The 13,323-nt window shown below is 42.3% G+C and overlaps 1 protein-coding gene across 1 annotated transcript in view; it reads right to left on the bottom strand.

Moving 5' to 3' along the window:
* The window catches only part of Nek11 (NIMA related kinase 11), a 246,892-nt gene that overhangs the window by 82,900 nt on the left and 150,669 nt on the right, over positions 1-13,323 (bottom strand). Inside the window, exon 13 of the mRNA XM_052187461.1 lies at positions 9,255-9,415. Coding sequence (XP_052043421.1) covers positions 9,255-9,415 — 161 coding nt within the window. The remainder of the gene's footprint in view (positions 1-9,254; positions 9,416-13,323) is intronic.

The raw sequence follows: 13,323 nt of genomic DNA, 5'->3' as shown, positions 1-13,323 counted from the left end.
CAGTCAGAATGGCTAAGATTAAAAATTCAGGAGACAGCAGGTGTTGGAGAGGGTGTGGAGAAAGAGGAACACTCCTCCACTGCTGGTGGGGTTGCAAATTGGTACAACCACTCTGGAAAGCAGTCTGGAGGTTCCTCCAAAAACTGGGCACCTCACTTCCAGAAGATTTTGCTATACCACTCCTGGGCATATACCCAGAGGATTCCCCACCATGTAATAAGGATACATGCTCTACTATGTTCATAGCAGCCCTATTTATAATTGCCAGATGCTGGAAAGAACCCAGGTATCCCTCAACAGAAGAGTGGATGCAAAAAATGTGGTATATCTACACAATGGAGTACTATTCAGCCATTAGAAACAATGAATTCATGAAATTCTTAGGCAAATGGATGGAGCTAGAGAACATCATACTAAGTGAGGTAACCCAGACTCAAAAGGTGAATCATGGTATGCACTCACTAATAAGTGGTTATTAACCTAGAAAACTGGAATACCCAAAACATAATCCACACATCAAATGAGGTACAAGAAGAAAGGAGGAGTGGCCCCTGGTTCTGGAAAGACTCAGTGAAACAGTATTCGGCAAAACCAGAACGGGGAAGTGGGAAGGGGTGGGTGGGAGGACAGGGGAAGAGAAAGGGACTTAAGGGACTTTCGGGGAATCGGGGGCTAGAAAGGGGGAAATCATTTGAAATGTAAATAAATTATATCGAATATAAAAAAAAAAAAGACAACGTGAGTCTCAGGGACAGAATATTTTGCCACATCAGACTTAAAATCAATCACAATTGGTCATCTAGCATGTGGCATATAGAAGCTCAGAGAGCATCACTTATTTATCATCTGCATTGAGAAAGAATTTTTTAAAATATTGCAACCATGACATTTTGCTTTAATATTGAAGACGTTAGGCAGTACATTAGAATAAACAAGGCAACCAGGTAATTTTTATAATGGCTAAGTTACTGAGTATTTAAGTATGCAATTATGATCTGAAGTGCTTTAAACTGATGACTTCATTTACTCTGCTGTGATTAGGAAACATGTTTCTCTCATTTTATGGGTTAGGACATTGGAGGACAGTCAAGTTCGGTAATTTGGACAAGGTAACAACACCTCATATAAGTGGCAAGGCCTGGACTCATTTATAGGCAATCTGACTTCCTGAGATACATTAGAGTAACAACAAAGGAGTTCTGGGGCTGCCAAAGCTCTATTTCTTCACTTAGGTGGCATGTACAACAGATTTTATTTATATGTGTTTCTGGATTGGCTCCATTTTGTTTAAAATTATTTGAACTCGGCCTCCCAACAGTCAGGAGAGGTGCATCCATCTTGGTTCCAAACTCCGGGGATCTGACAGACTGAGGTACACAAACATAATCCGAGGCCAACACCGCGGTGGTCTGAGCCCGACGGGCGTTGGCCTGCACCCAGGCCCTGGGCGGGTCGGGGGGCCATCGGGGTGCCAACCCAGCCAGGAGGTTTTTTGCCCAGGCCTGCATGCGCACCGCCGCCATTTTGCCTGCAGGATGACAAAGAGCTCTGGCGGGCAGACCTGTAACAGGCATAGCCTAAGGCTAACAAAGCGGGGGTCCAGGCCCCAAAAGGCACAGGACTGACCCCAAGATCTGGGCGGCTTGGTGGGCCATCTGTGAGTCAACCTGCCCAGGTGATTGTTAGCAAAGCAGACTCTCCCGGCGCTTTCAGGGAGCGCGGGCGCGCACGCCCGCCATCCTACTCACCTGGCGGACCCAATTAACAGTCATAGCCCTAGGGGAACTTTGCTCGGACCTTGGCCTCCCAGGCTTTTGCCTGGACTCAGGGACTGGGCGGCCAGGCTAACCTTGTGTGCGACAGCCCGGTTGGCGGATCGGCTGCCCAGCGGAGTGAGCGGAACACAGGGGAGGTCACAGTAGCATACACCGTCGGCACTCCCTGGGGGTGCACACAGGCTCCATCTGGTCCACAGACACACCCTCTCCGCTTCCGGATCCAGATCAGTCTGGGCGGCAGCATCACATATCCAAGTCCTGCAAGTGGCTAGCTGGGCTTCCGGGCGGCCAGCTGGGAGAAGTCAGTGTGCTCCAGTGAATCCAGCGGGCCCCAGCGGGAGCCTTCGGGTGCCTGCTTTGGGATCGGAACAGCCTGGGCAGCAGCACACTGTCTACAAGCAATGCAGGAGGTAAGCTGTGCACCAGAGGCCAACTGGGAAGGGGCAGCTTGCACTGGTGAGTCCAGCACTGACAAGATAAACTAACACCAGTGAGAACTAGATGGCAAAAGGCAAACGCAGGAACGTCACTAACAGAAATCAAGGCAATATGGCAACATCTGAACCCAATTCTCCTCTACCAACATGTCCTGGATACCCCATCACACCAGTAAAACAAGATTTGGATTTAAAATCACTGGTCATGATGCTGGTACAGGAACACATGAAGGACATACATAAAGAAATTCAGGAGAAAATGGATCAAAAGTTAGAAGCCCTTGCAAGGGAAACACAAAAATCACTGAAAGAAATCCAGGAGAATACAAAAGCCAACAAGGAGGAAATGAAAAAAAACACTTAAAGAAATACAGGAGAACTTTGGTCAACAGGCTGAGGTCATGAAAGACGAAACACAAAAATCTCTTAAAGAAATACAGGAGAACTTTGGTCAACAGGCTGAGGTCATGAAAGGCGAAACACAAAAATCTCTTAAAGAATTACAGGAAAACACAAACATGCAAGTGAAGGAGCTAAGCAAAACCATCCAGGATCTAAAATCAGAAGTAGAAACAACTAAGAAAACTCAAAGGGAGACAACTTTGGAGATAGAAAGCCTTGGGAAGAAATCAGGGGACAGAGATGCAAATATCAACAACAGAATACAAGAGATAGAAGAAAGAATCTCAGATGCTGAAGATTCCATAGAAACCATGGACTCAACAGTTAAAGAAAATGCAAAATGCAAAAAGCTTCTAACCCAAAATATCCAGGAAATCCAGGACACAATGAGAAGACCAAACCTAAGGATTATAGGCATAGATGAGAGCGAAGATTTACAACTTAAAGGGCCAGCAAGCATCTTCAATAAAATTATGGAAGAAAACTTCCCTAACCTAAAGTGAGAGATGCCCGTGAATATACAAGAAGCCTACAGAACTCCAAACAGACTGGACCAGAACAGAAATACTTCCCGTCACATAATAATCAAAACACCAAATGTTCTAAACAAAGAAAGAATACTAAAGGCAGTAAGAGAAAAAGGTCAAGTAACATATAAAGGAAGACCGATCAGAATCACAGCAGACTTTTCACCTGAGACTATGAAGGCTAGAAGGTCCTGGGCAGATCTCATGCAGACTCTAAGAGAACACAAATGCCAACCAAAACTACTATATCCAGCAAAACTCTCAATCACCATAGATGGAGAAACTAAGATATTTCATGACAAAACCAAGTTTACCCAATATCTATCCACAAACCCAGCCCTAAAAAGGATAATAGGAGGACAACACCAATACAAGGAGGGAAACTTCACCCTGGAAAAAGCAAAATAGTAACCTTTCATCAAACCCAAAAGAAGTTAAGCATTCAAATTTAAAAAATAACGTCAAAAATGATAGGAAGTAACAATCACTATTCCTTAATATCTCTTAACATCAATGGACTTAATGGCCCAATAAAAAGACACAGACTAACTGAATGGATACGTAAACAGGACCCTACATTTTGCTGCTTACAGGAAACACACCTCAGGGTCAAAGACAAACACTACCTTAGAGTTAAAGGCTGGAAGACAATTTTACAAACAAATGGTCTCAGGAAACAAGCTGGAGTAGCCATTTTAATATCAGATAAAATTGACTTTCAACCCAAAGTCATCAAAAGAGACCCTGAAGGACACTTCTTGCTGGTCAAAGGAAAAATACAAAAAGAAGAACTGTCAATCCTGAACATCTATGCCCCAAATGCAAGGGCACCCTCTTTCATAAAAGAAACTTTATTAAAACTAAAAGCACACATTGCACCTAACACAATAATTGTGGGTGACTTCAACACTGCACTTTCCTCAATGGACCGATCAGGAAAACCGAAACTAAACAGGGACACAATGAAACTAATTGAAGCTTTGGACCAATTAGATTTAACAGATATATATAGAACATTCTATCCTAAAACAAAAGAATATACCTTTTTCTCAGCACCTCATGGTACCTTCTCCAAAATCGACCATATAATTGGTCACAAGACAGACCTCAACAAATATAAGAAGATCAAACTAATCCCATGCCTCCTATCTGATCACTATGGAGTAAAAGTGGTCTTCAATAGCAACAGAAACAACAGAAAGCCCACACACACATGGAAACTGAACAATACTCTACTCAATGATACCTTGGTCAAGGAAGAAATAAAGAAAGAAATTAAAGACTTTTTAGAACACAATGAAAATGAAAACACAACATACCCAAATCTATGGGACACAATGAAAGCAGTGCTAAGAGGAAAACTCATAGCCCTGAGTGCCTCCAAAAAGAAAATGGAGAGAGCATACATTACCAGCTTAATGACACACCTGAAAGCCCTAGAACAAAAAGAAGCTATTTCGCCCAGGAGGAGTAGAAGGCAGGAAATCATCAAACTCAGGGCCGAAATCAATCAAGTAGAAACAAAGAGAACCATACAAAAAATCAACAATACCAGGAGCTGGTTTTTTGAGAAAATCAACAAGATAGATAAACCCTTAGCCAGACTGACCAAAGGGCACAGAGAAAGTATCCAAATTAACAAACTTAGAAATGAAAAGGGAGATATAACAACGGAAACTGAGGAAATCCAAAAAATCATCAGATCCTACTACAAGAGCCTATACTCATCACAACTGGAGAATCTGGAGGAAATGGACAATTTCCTTGACAGATACGAAATACCAAAATTAAATCAGGACCAACTAGACCATCTAAACAGTCCCATAATGCCTAAAGAAATAGAAGGAGTCATAGAAAGTCTTCCAACCAAAAAAAGCACAGGACCAGATGGCTTCAGTGCAGAATTCTACCAGACCTTCAAAGAAGAGTTAACACCAATACTCTTCAAACTATTCCACAAAATAGAAACAGAAGGAACACTACCCAATTCCTTCTACGAAGCCACAATTACGCTGATACCAAAGCCACACAAAGATCCAACAAAGAAAGAGAACTTCAGACCAATTTCCCTTATGAACATCGATGCAAAAATACTCAATAAAATTCTTGCCAACCGAATCCAAGAACACATCAAAACGATCATCCACCATGATCAAGTAGGCTTTATCCCGGGAATGCAGGGTTGGTTCAATATACGGAAATCCATCAATACAATCCACTACATAAACAAACTCAAAGAACAAAACCACATGGTCATTTCATTGGATGGTGAAAAAGCATTTGACAAAATTCAGCATCCCTTCATGCTTAAAGTCTTGGAGAGAACAGGAATTCAAGGCCCATACCTAAACATAGTAAAAGCAATATACAGCAAACCGGTAGCCAGCATCAAACTAAATGGAGAGAAACTTGAAGCAATCCCACTGAAATCAGGGACCAGACAAGGCTGCCCCCTTTCTCCTTATCTTTTCAATATTGTACTTGAGGTACTAGCTCGGGCAATTCGACAACATAAGGAGGTCAAAGGGATACAAATTGGAAAGGAAGAAGTCAAACTATCATTATTTGCAGACGACATGATCGTCTACCTAAGTGACCCAAAGAACTCCACTAGAGAGCTCCTACAGCTGATAAACAACTTCAGCAAAGTGGCAGGTTATAAAATCAACTCAAGCAAATCAGTGGCCTTCCTATACTCAAAGGATAAGCAGGCTGAGAAAGAAATTAGGGAAATGACCCCCTTCACAATAGCCACAAACAGTATAAAGTATCTTGGGGTGACTCTTACCAAACATGTGAAAGATCTGTATGACAAGAACTTCAAGACTCTGAAGAAGGAAATGGAAGAAGACCTCAAAAAATGGGAAAACCTCCCATGCTCATGGATCGGTAGAATCAATATAGTTAAAATGGCCATTTTGCCTAAAGCACTATACAGATTCAATGCAATACCCATCAAAATCCCAACTCAATTCTTCACAGAGTTAGAAAGAGCAATTATCAAATTCATCTGGAACAACAAAAAACCCAGGATAGCTAAAACTATTCTCAGCAACAAAAGGAAATCTGGGGGAATCAGTATCCCTGACCTCAAGCAATACTACAGAGCAATAGTGTTAAAAACTGCATGGTATTGGTACAGCGACAGGCAGGAGGATCAATGGAACAGGATTGAAGATCCAGAAATGAACCCACACACCTATGGCCACTTGATCCTCGACAAAGCGGCTGAAAACATCCAATGGAAAAAAGATAGCCTTTTCAACAAATGGTGCTGGTTCAACTGGAGGTCAGCATGCAGAAGAATGCGAATTGATCCATCCTTGTCTCCTTGTACTAAGCTCAAATCCAAATGGATCAAGGACCTCCACATAAAGCCAGACACTCTGAAGCTAATAGAAAAGAAACTGGGGAAGACCCTTGAGGACATCGGTACAGGGAGAAAGTTTCTGAACAGAACACCAATAGCGTATGCTCTAAGAGCAAGAATTGACAAATGGGACCTCATAAGGTTACAGAGTTTCTGTAAGGCAAAGGACACCATCAAGAGGACAGATCGGCAACCAACAAATTGGGAAAAGATCTTCACCAATCCTACATCAGATAGAGGGCTAATATCCAATATATATAAAGAACTCAAGAAGTTAGACTCCAGAAAACCAAACAACCCTATTAAAAAATGGGGTACAGAGTTAAACAAAGAATTCTCACCTGAAGAACTTCGGATGGTGGAGAAGCATCTTAAAAAATGCTCAACTTCATTAGTCATTAGGGAAATGCAAATCAAAACAACCCTAAGATTTCATCTTACACCAGTCAGAATGGCTAAGATTAAAAATTCAGGAGACAACAAGTGTTGGAGAGGGTGTGGAGAAAGAGGAACACTCCTCCACTGCTGGTGGGGTTGCAAATTGGTACAACCACTCTGGAAATCAGTCTGGCGGTTCCTCCGAAAACTGGGCACCTTACTTCCAGAAGATCCTGCTATACCACTCTTGGGCATATACCCAGAAGACTCCCCACCATGTAATAAGGATACATGTTCTACTATGTTCATAGCAGCCCTATTTGTAATTGCCAGATACTGGAAAGAACCCAGGTATCCCTCGACAGAAGAGTGGATGCAAAAAATGTGGTATATCTACACAATGGAGTATTATTCAGCCATTAGAAACAATGAATTCATGAAATTCTTAGGCAAATGGATGGAGCTAGAGAATATCATACTAAGTGAGGTAACCCAGACTCAAAAGGTGAATCATGGTATGCACTCACTAATAAGTGGATATTAACCTAGAAAACTGGAATACCCAAAACATAATCCACACATCAAATGAGGTACAAGAAGAAAGGAGGAGTGGCCCCTGGTTCTGGAAAGACTCAGTGAAACAGTATTCAGCAAAACCAGAACGGGGAAGTGGGAAGGGGTGGGTGGGAGGACAGGGGAAGAGAAGGGGGCTTGCAAGACTTTTGGGGAGTGGGGGGCTAGAAAAGGGGAAATCATTTGAAATGTAAATAAATTATATCGAATAATAAAAAAAAATTAAAAAAAATTATTTAAAATTATATTATCAGTAAATCAAAGTTTTCCACTTGATGATCCGAGCAAAGACTGGGTACACATTTTTCTGTCATGTTTTCCAAATACAGACACAGGGTGAGATTAATGCAGTATTACGGCAGTATTTGTTTCAACTGTTTGGAGTAGTGATCCAGAAAGAAACAGAAATTCTACATTTGACTTGTAGTACTAGTCACCCTTTTCCCAGGGTCCCTTGGGAGAAAGAGGAACAGGCATAAGGAATATTTATATTGTAGCATTTGGGACCCCACTTCTCTTTTGTGCTGCATTTTTGCTAATTATTCTTAGACAGGAGGGCCCTCTCCTCCTGTGTAAGTCATTTACATTCTCCTATGCTGTCTCTCTTTCTCTTGGCTATTTCCTTTGCTTGATGCTAATCTTTTAAAAGTATTTACTTATTTTTTATTTTATACATCTGAGTTTTTGCCTGCATGTCTGTCTGTGCACTGCTAGCATGTCCGGTTCCGGCAGAGGACAGAAGGGAGCATCAGATTCATTAGAATTGGTATATAACTGTTACAACAGATACACATGTGAGCTGCCGTGTTGGTGCTGAGAACCACACCCGGTCCTCTGAAAGGGCAGCAAGCCCTTTCAACCACTAAGCTACTTCTCCAGTCTTGGCCTGGGTCTACCTTTACACATTCCTGGAGGCATTTCCCTTCCTCTCCTGGTCTATAGAACTTGGGAGATATTTCTTGTGAGTTTTATTTAACATTATGATGGATTGCTTAGTGTTTATTAAGAATGGCTCAGTGCCTGGCCTTGGGGATACATTCCTGAAATCCCAGCACTTAGGAGGTCAGCCAAATAGTTGAAAATTCAATACAACCCGAGCTACACAATGAGAAACTCTTTCAATAAAAACAGTTGAATTGCTTGTATTCAACTTTATTTCTACTCCAAAAAGGTGCAAGTCGGAGCCATTTCTTAGCTTATTAGATCTACATTAGCTCAGCCTTTCTAATTAAGAAGTTTTACTACTAGTGCATCTGTGCAGAGAGATCCAGGACTGTGTGCAATGAGGGCTCCTCAGAAGCTTACCAAAACTATAAAGAACATTTTCTAATTTCAGAATGTCCAAAGTTTAACTCCAGAATAGAATCAATCTATAAATCTGTACTTACATTCAAATTTTAAAACAGACCAAAAATGTGATTACAGGCAGGAAAGTGATTTTAAAAAATCCACTGTGCCTGTGAGAGAGATGCCTGCAGCACTTACTGGGTGGAGAGAGGCCTTCCTCAGTGTGTGCGACAGCCTGCCCTCCTGTACTGACTAGTCTAGCCCTTCCCCCTCTTAACAGGGTCCTGATCAGAGTCTAATAATTCTATGGGAGCCTACCTGCCCCTGTCCCTTGAAGGAAAAGATTCCATACATGGAGCTATTAGAAAGACCCTAGTTGTCCTGAGCAACCTGATCCCAGCTCCATGTTCAAGAGTCCCTCTGCTCTTTCTCAGACTGAGCCCAGAGTCTGTTCAGCACGACGGACAACTACATCTCTTCCGGCCAGAGCAGGAGAGGGTACCTGTTGGTTTGTTCTGTATGCAGGTAGGGATCCCTCCTCTCTCATGTCTCCCCCTGCTTCTGGGAACACCATTTCTTCCTTCTGCTCCTCACTGTCTTCAGAACAGGAATCAAATACATCAGCATAATATTGTTCAGCAACAAGTGGGTCTTCTGGGATCTCTAAAACAGAAAATAAGCGACAATCACAGTCAGGGAAGGTATAACAGGGTAAGCTAGGGCCTTTGCACAGCCTCAGAGACTGGCACTGGAAAAGCTTCCTTGGAGTATAGTGCTGACTCTTAGCTTTCTGAAATTGTCTGCTGAATATAGTTACCACTCAGCAAAATTAAACCAGTAGAAAGAGGGACAGTAATCTTTGAAGCTAGAAGAACAAAACCATGAGACAAGAGTAAATGATCTCCTTTGGAGCTTGTACATGAGTCCTTATTAAAAACAAAGGGAGTCAGGAGAAAGATAAAGCTGAGAAACCAGAGCAGGGCCCTCTTATGTAACTCGCAAAAGTTTGTCGCTGCGACGGTGGGAAGGAGAGTGTGTTGATATTCTTCTTTTAAAGAAGTTTCCTTTCAAAAAATGTCAGCAGTGAGATAAAACACCAGGGATAGCATATACAACAATGACATCTGGCCAAACTGGGGAAGACATCACAATTCTTTTCTAACAGGCTATGGATTTAGAGTTTTCAAATGGAGTTTGCTCTGGTGGGATATATTCATACCCTCTCAGAAAATTTATTTAAAAGCAAACAGAAAAGGAAGACTATCTGTGTAAGCTGGAATCTGGCACCAATTACCCAAGTTACTTGGCATAGTATCTCTACTGACTAAAACAGAGCTGGCGCACCTAACAATATCAAAAAAGAAAGGCCAAGGGTGGGCTGTGCGGGGCACAGGATTGGACACTCTAATTTACTAATGGAGACTGGCATAGAGAAATACCTCTGGCTGGGAGAGGAGGAAATTACATGACAGTACTATACTGCAGCCAGGTTAGGCTTTGCAGCATTTTGACCTATAAACAGAATTATTGTTCTTACTTGCAAAACAGGGTGCTATTATTTTTAACCCATTGCTTCTTTGTTCTCTCTGGTGAGGAAATATGTCATATAGGGTCAGAAAATCACAGTTTGACTCAACCTCTGCCTGCTTGTATATAAACTCCCGGGCAGGATGTTTACATTTAGAGCTGTGTTTTCCTCAGTAAAACTAATATAAGGGTACTCTAGTCATGTGACTTACAGACCACATAATAAGCTACTTATGAAAACATCTATCTGTATATAAGGAAATGTCACAGAACTTCCACTCAGTTTGCATGGCTATAAAAAAAAGGCTTTCCATTAACTGACGTAGAATCCTTTGAAATAGAACATGGGCTATAGACTTATCCAGCAAAAGAAGACAAAGTTTTAAGGCACATGGCTGTGCCCATGTGGGTGAGAGGACATCTTGTGGAAGTCAGCTCCTCCTTCCACCATGTGGGGCCTGGGGATCAGAGTCAGTTGGTCAGGCTCGCCCACTGGGCCATCATGCCAGCTCCTAGAAGGAACACTTTACAGTATTCTTCCTATCTATGCTTTTGTTGCAAAACACAAGAGGCTATACAGAATCAAAATGAGCTCAGTGACAAAAGTTACATATATTCCTAACAGCTTTTGACAGTTCTAGGGTGGGACTTACATGCTCTGTCATTTAATTCCAGCCTGTATCATATCATGTCATATCATGTCATATCCTATCTATCCATCTGTCTGTCTGTCTGTCTATAAGCTTGAAAGTGATGTCTGATTGAGCACACAAAGTGATGAATCAGAGAGAGATGTAACAGAATGAGTCAGATAAGATACGCCCAACTCTCAGGAAAGAGAGGCTGCTTACAAGAGCAGTGCAGAGAGGAGGGAGGTAGGGAGAAGAGAGGGAGAGAAAGAAGAAAGAGAGAGACAGGCATAGAGAGAGAGAGAGACAGACACAGAGAGAGACAGAGAGACAGACAGAGAGAGAGAATTTTACTGGGGGACAATTTTACAGAGACAGGTGGACAGGTTGCATGTGAAGACAGAATGAGCCAGAGGACGAAGAGCCAAAAGATTAGAACAGATGCCAGAGTTAGTTTGAGGCCAGAGCAATTCAGTCAGAGGCCAAGAGAAGCTGCTTTGGACTAGTCAGCTTGGTGAGGAGTTTTGGCCAGAACAGCTGAGTTGAGCTTGTCCAGAGGAGCTAGAAAGGGTGAGCTTATTCAGCAGTAAGCCTCTGAGATGACAATTACACCTGACAAATAAGCTACTTTATATGGAGCCACATGCCTCCCACATAACTTCCTCCTCTGCTCCTTCCCCACCCGACCTGGAACCTCCGTCTCTCAGAATTGTCTGGTCCCTCATTGGCACCTCTACTTCTCCTCCTTCTTCTGTCTCTCTGCCTCTTTTTACAGCCATTCACTCATTCACTTTTTCATTTCTTCTCCCTTCCGCCCTCCCCCTTTTCATCTCCCCTTCACCTCCTTTGCTTTCAAACTTGATTGTGACACAGTATAGCAGATTTCCATCATTGCCCAGTTTTCAGGAGTGTGTACATATTTGTGCAAACACCTAAAATCTCTAGGAATAAAACAAAAACTTCAGGAACAAAGACCTAGCCACTCTAACTACAAGTGGCACTTTGGTATTTACCATTCTAGTCGATATTTTAAAATGAAGTTTGCAACTCACAAAAAGTGACTTTTCAATCCATGGTTTGAAACACAATGGCTTAGAATGCTGGCTTCTGAATCAACAAGATTGCATGTTCATCAAGACTCGCAGTGGCTCTGCAACACTGGGTACCAATTCAACTTTGTGCACTTTTGTTTTCTCATCTATATAAGTCACAGATGATTATCTGCCTCTGGGATTATTGTGAGCAACCAATGGGATAACAGAAACAAGGAATTATGGACCATGTTATGGTATTTTACTCAATGAACATCAGCTGCTATCAGAAGCTGTACAGCATGGCAAACATTTTGATTTTGCCTGTTAATACCCAACATCAGGAAGAAATATATCAGACAATTATAGTTACATACCAAATGTGAAATTCTGTTTATTTTAAATATAAGCAGTCTATCTAGGTTTTCAGAACTGACTCAAAGGTGGAATGAAGCCCCATTGGCTTCCCTTGTGCTGGCTTCCACAGAGACCCACGGGCACTTTCTTCTCTCCCATCATTCCCTCTGCTCCACGAGGGCCTCTAAGTTCTCTTCAAACAGCTCAAGAGGACATGGGAGTGAAAGGCCTGCTAGCCAATCTGTAGGCTTCACAGGTTATATGGTCTTTGTTGCAGTTAACGACTGCTTTAAAGGTAAACAATACTCAAATGAAGAGCGTGGGTTTCTGTGAAGCAGGGCAGGTCATGCCTGTAAAACTCAGACAATTTTCTCTTGCAAACAATGCCATCTCCTTCCTCCCATGACAGGGTTCACTGCACAAAGAGCCTGAGTATCTTACCCTCTTGAACTAACAAGGAAAGAGTGATCAAGGGTCAGGATTTATGCTGCCCATATCAGACTCATGAGGCAGACTGGGATGGCTCCATCTAAGCACACCATATTACCTCGGAGCTGCTGAGAAACAGAATTGTTTTCAAACAGGAAAATCAAAACGAATGTAAGTCTGACTCAAGCGTGTTTGTCAAGCCGCATGTTTTTCTGTCGCGAGCCCAATTTGAAGCCTTGTTCCGCTAAGGCTCATTTCTCCTGTCACTGAGGGAAAAACAGACTGTGATAAATAGCTTTAATTTCCTCACACCCTGAAGTCAGCCTCGTAACAGACATATTCCAGATTTCTCCTGTGCTGGGTGGGCAGTGACAGGGCGTACTTAGAAAGGAATCCAATAATGGCTGTCCAAGCCTGGACACCAATGTCGCAAATCCATATTTGAAGGGAAGAGACGTTATTATCTAGTTCCACAGAAGGGTGGCCTTTGTCCGCTGCTTCAGTCCAGACCTAGACAGATCCCTTCTAAGATGACAGAGTACTAGGGTCACCTATAGGACTTGCTAATTAGTATACAGTGATAGGTTTCAACCCCCAA

This window comes from Apodemus sylvaticus, chromosome 7 (assembly GCF_947179515.1).
Source record: "Apodemus sylvaticus chromosome 7, mApoSyl1.1, whole genome shotgun sequence".
Lineage (NCBI taxonomy): Eukaryota > Metazoa > Chordata > Mammalia > Rodentia > Muridae > Apodemus > Apodemus sylvaticus.
Note: the sequence above shows the minus strand (reverse complement) of the source record. Positions and strands in the feature narration are given on the sequence as shown.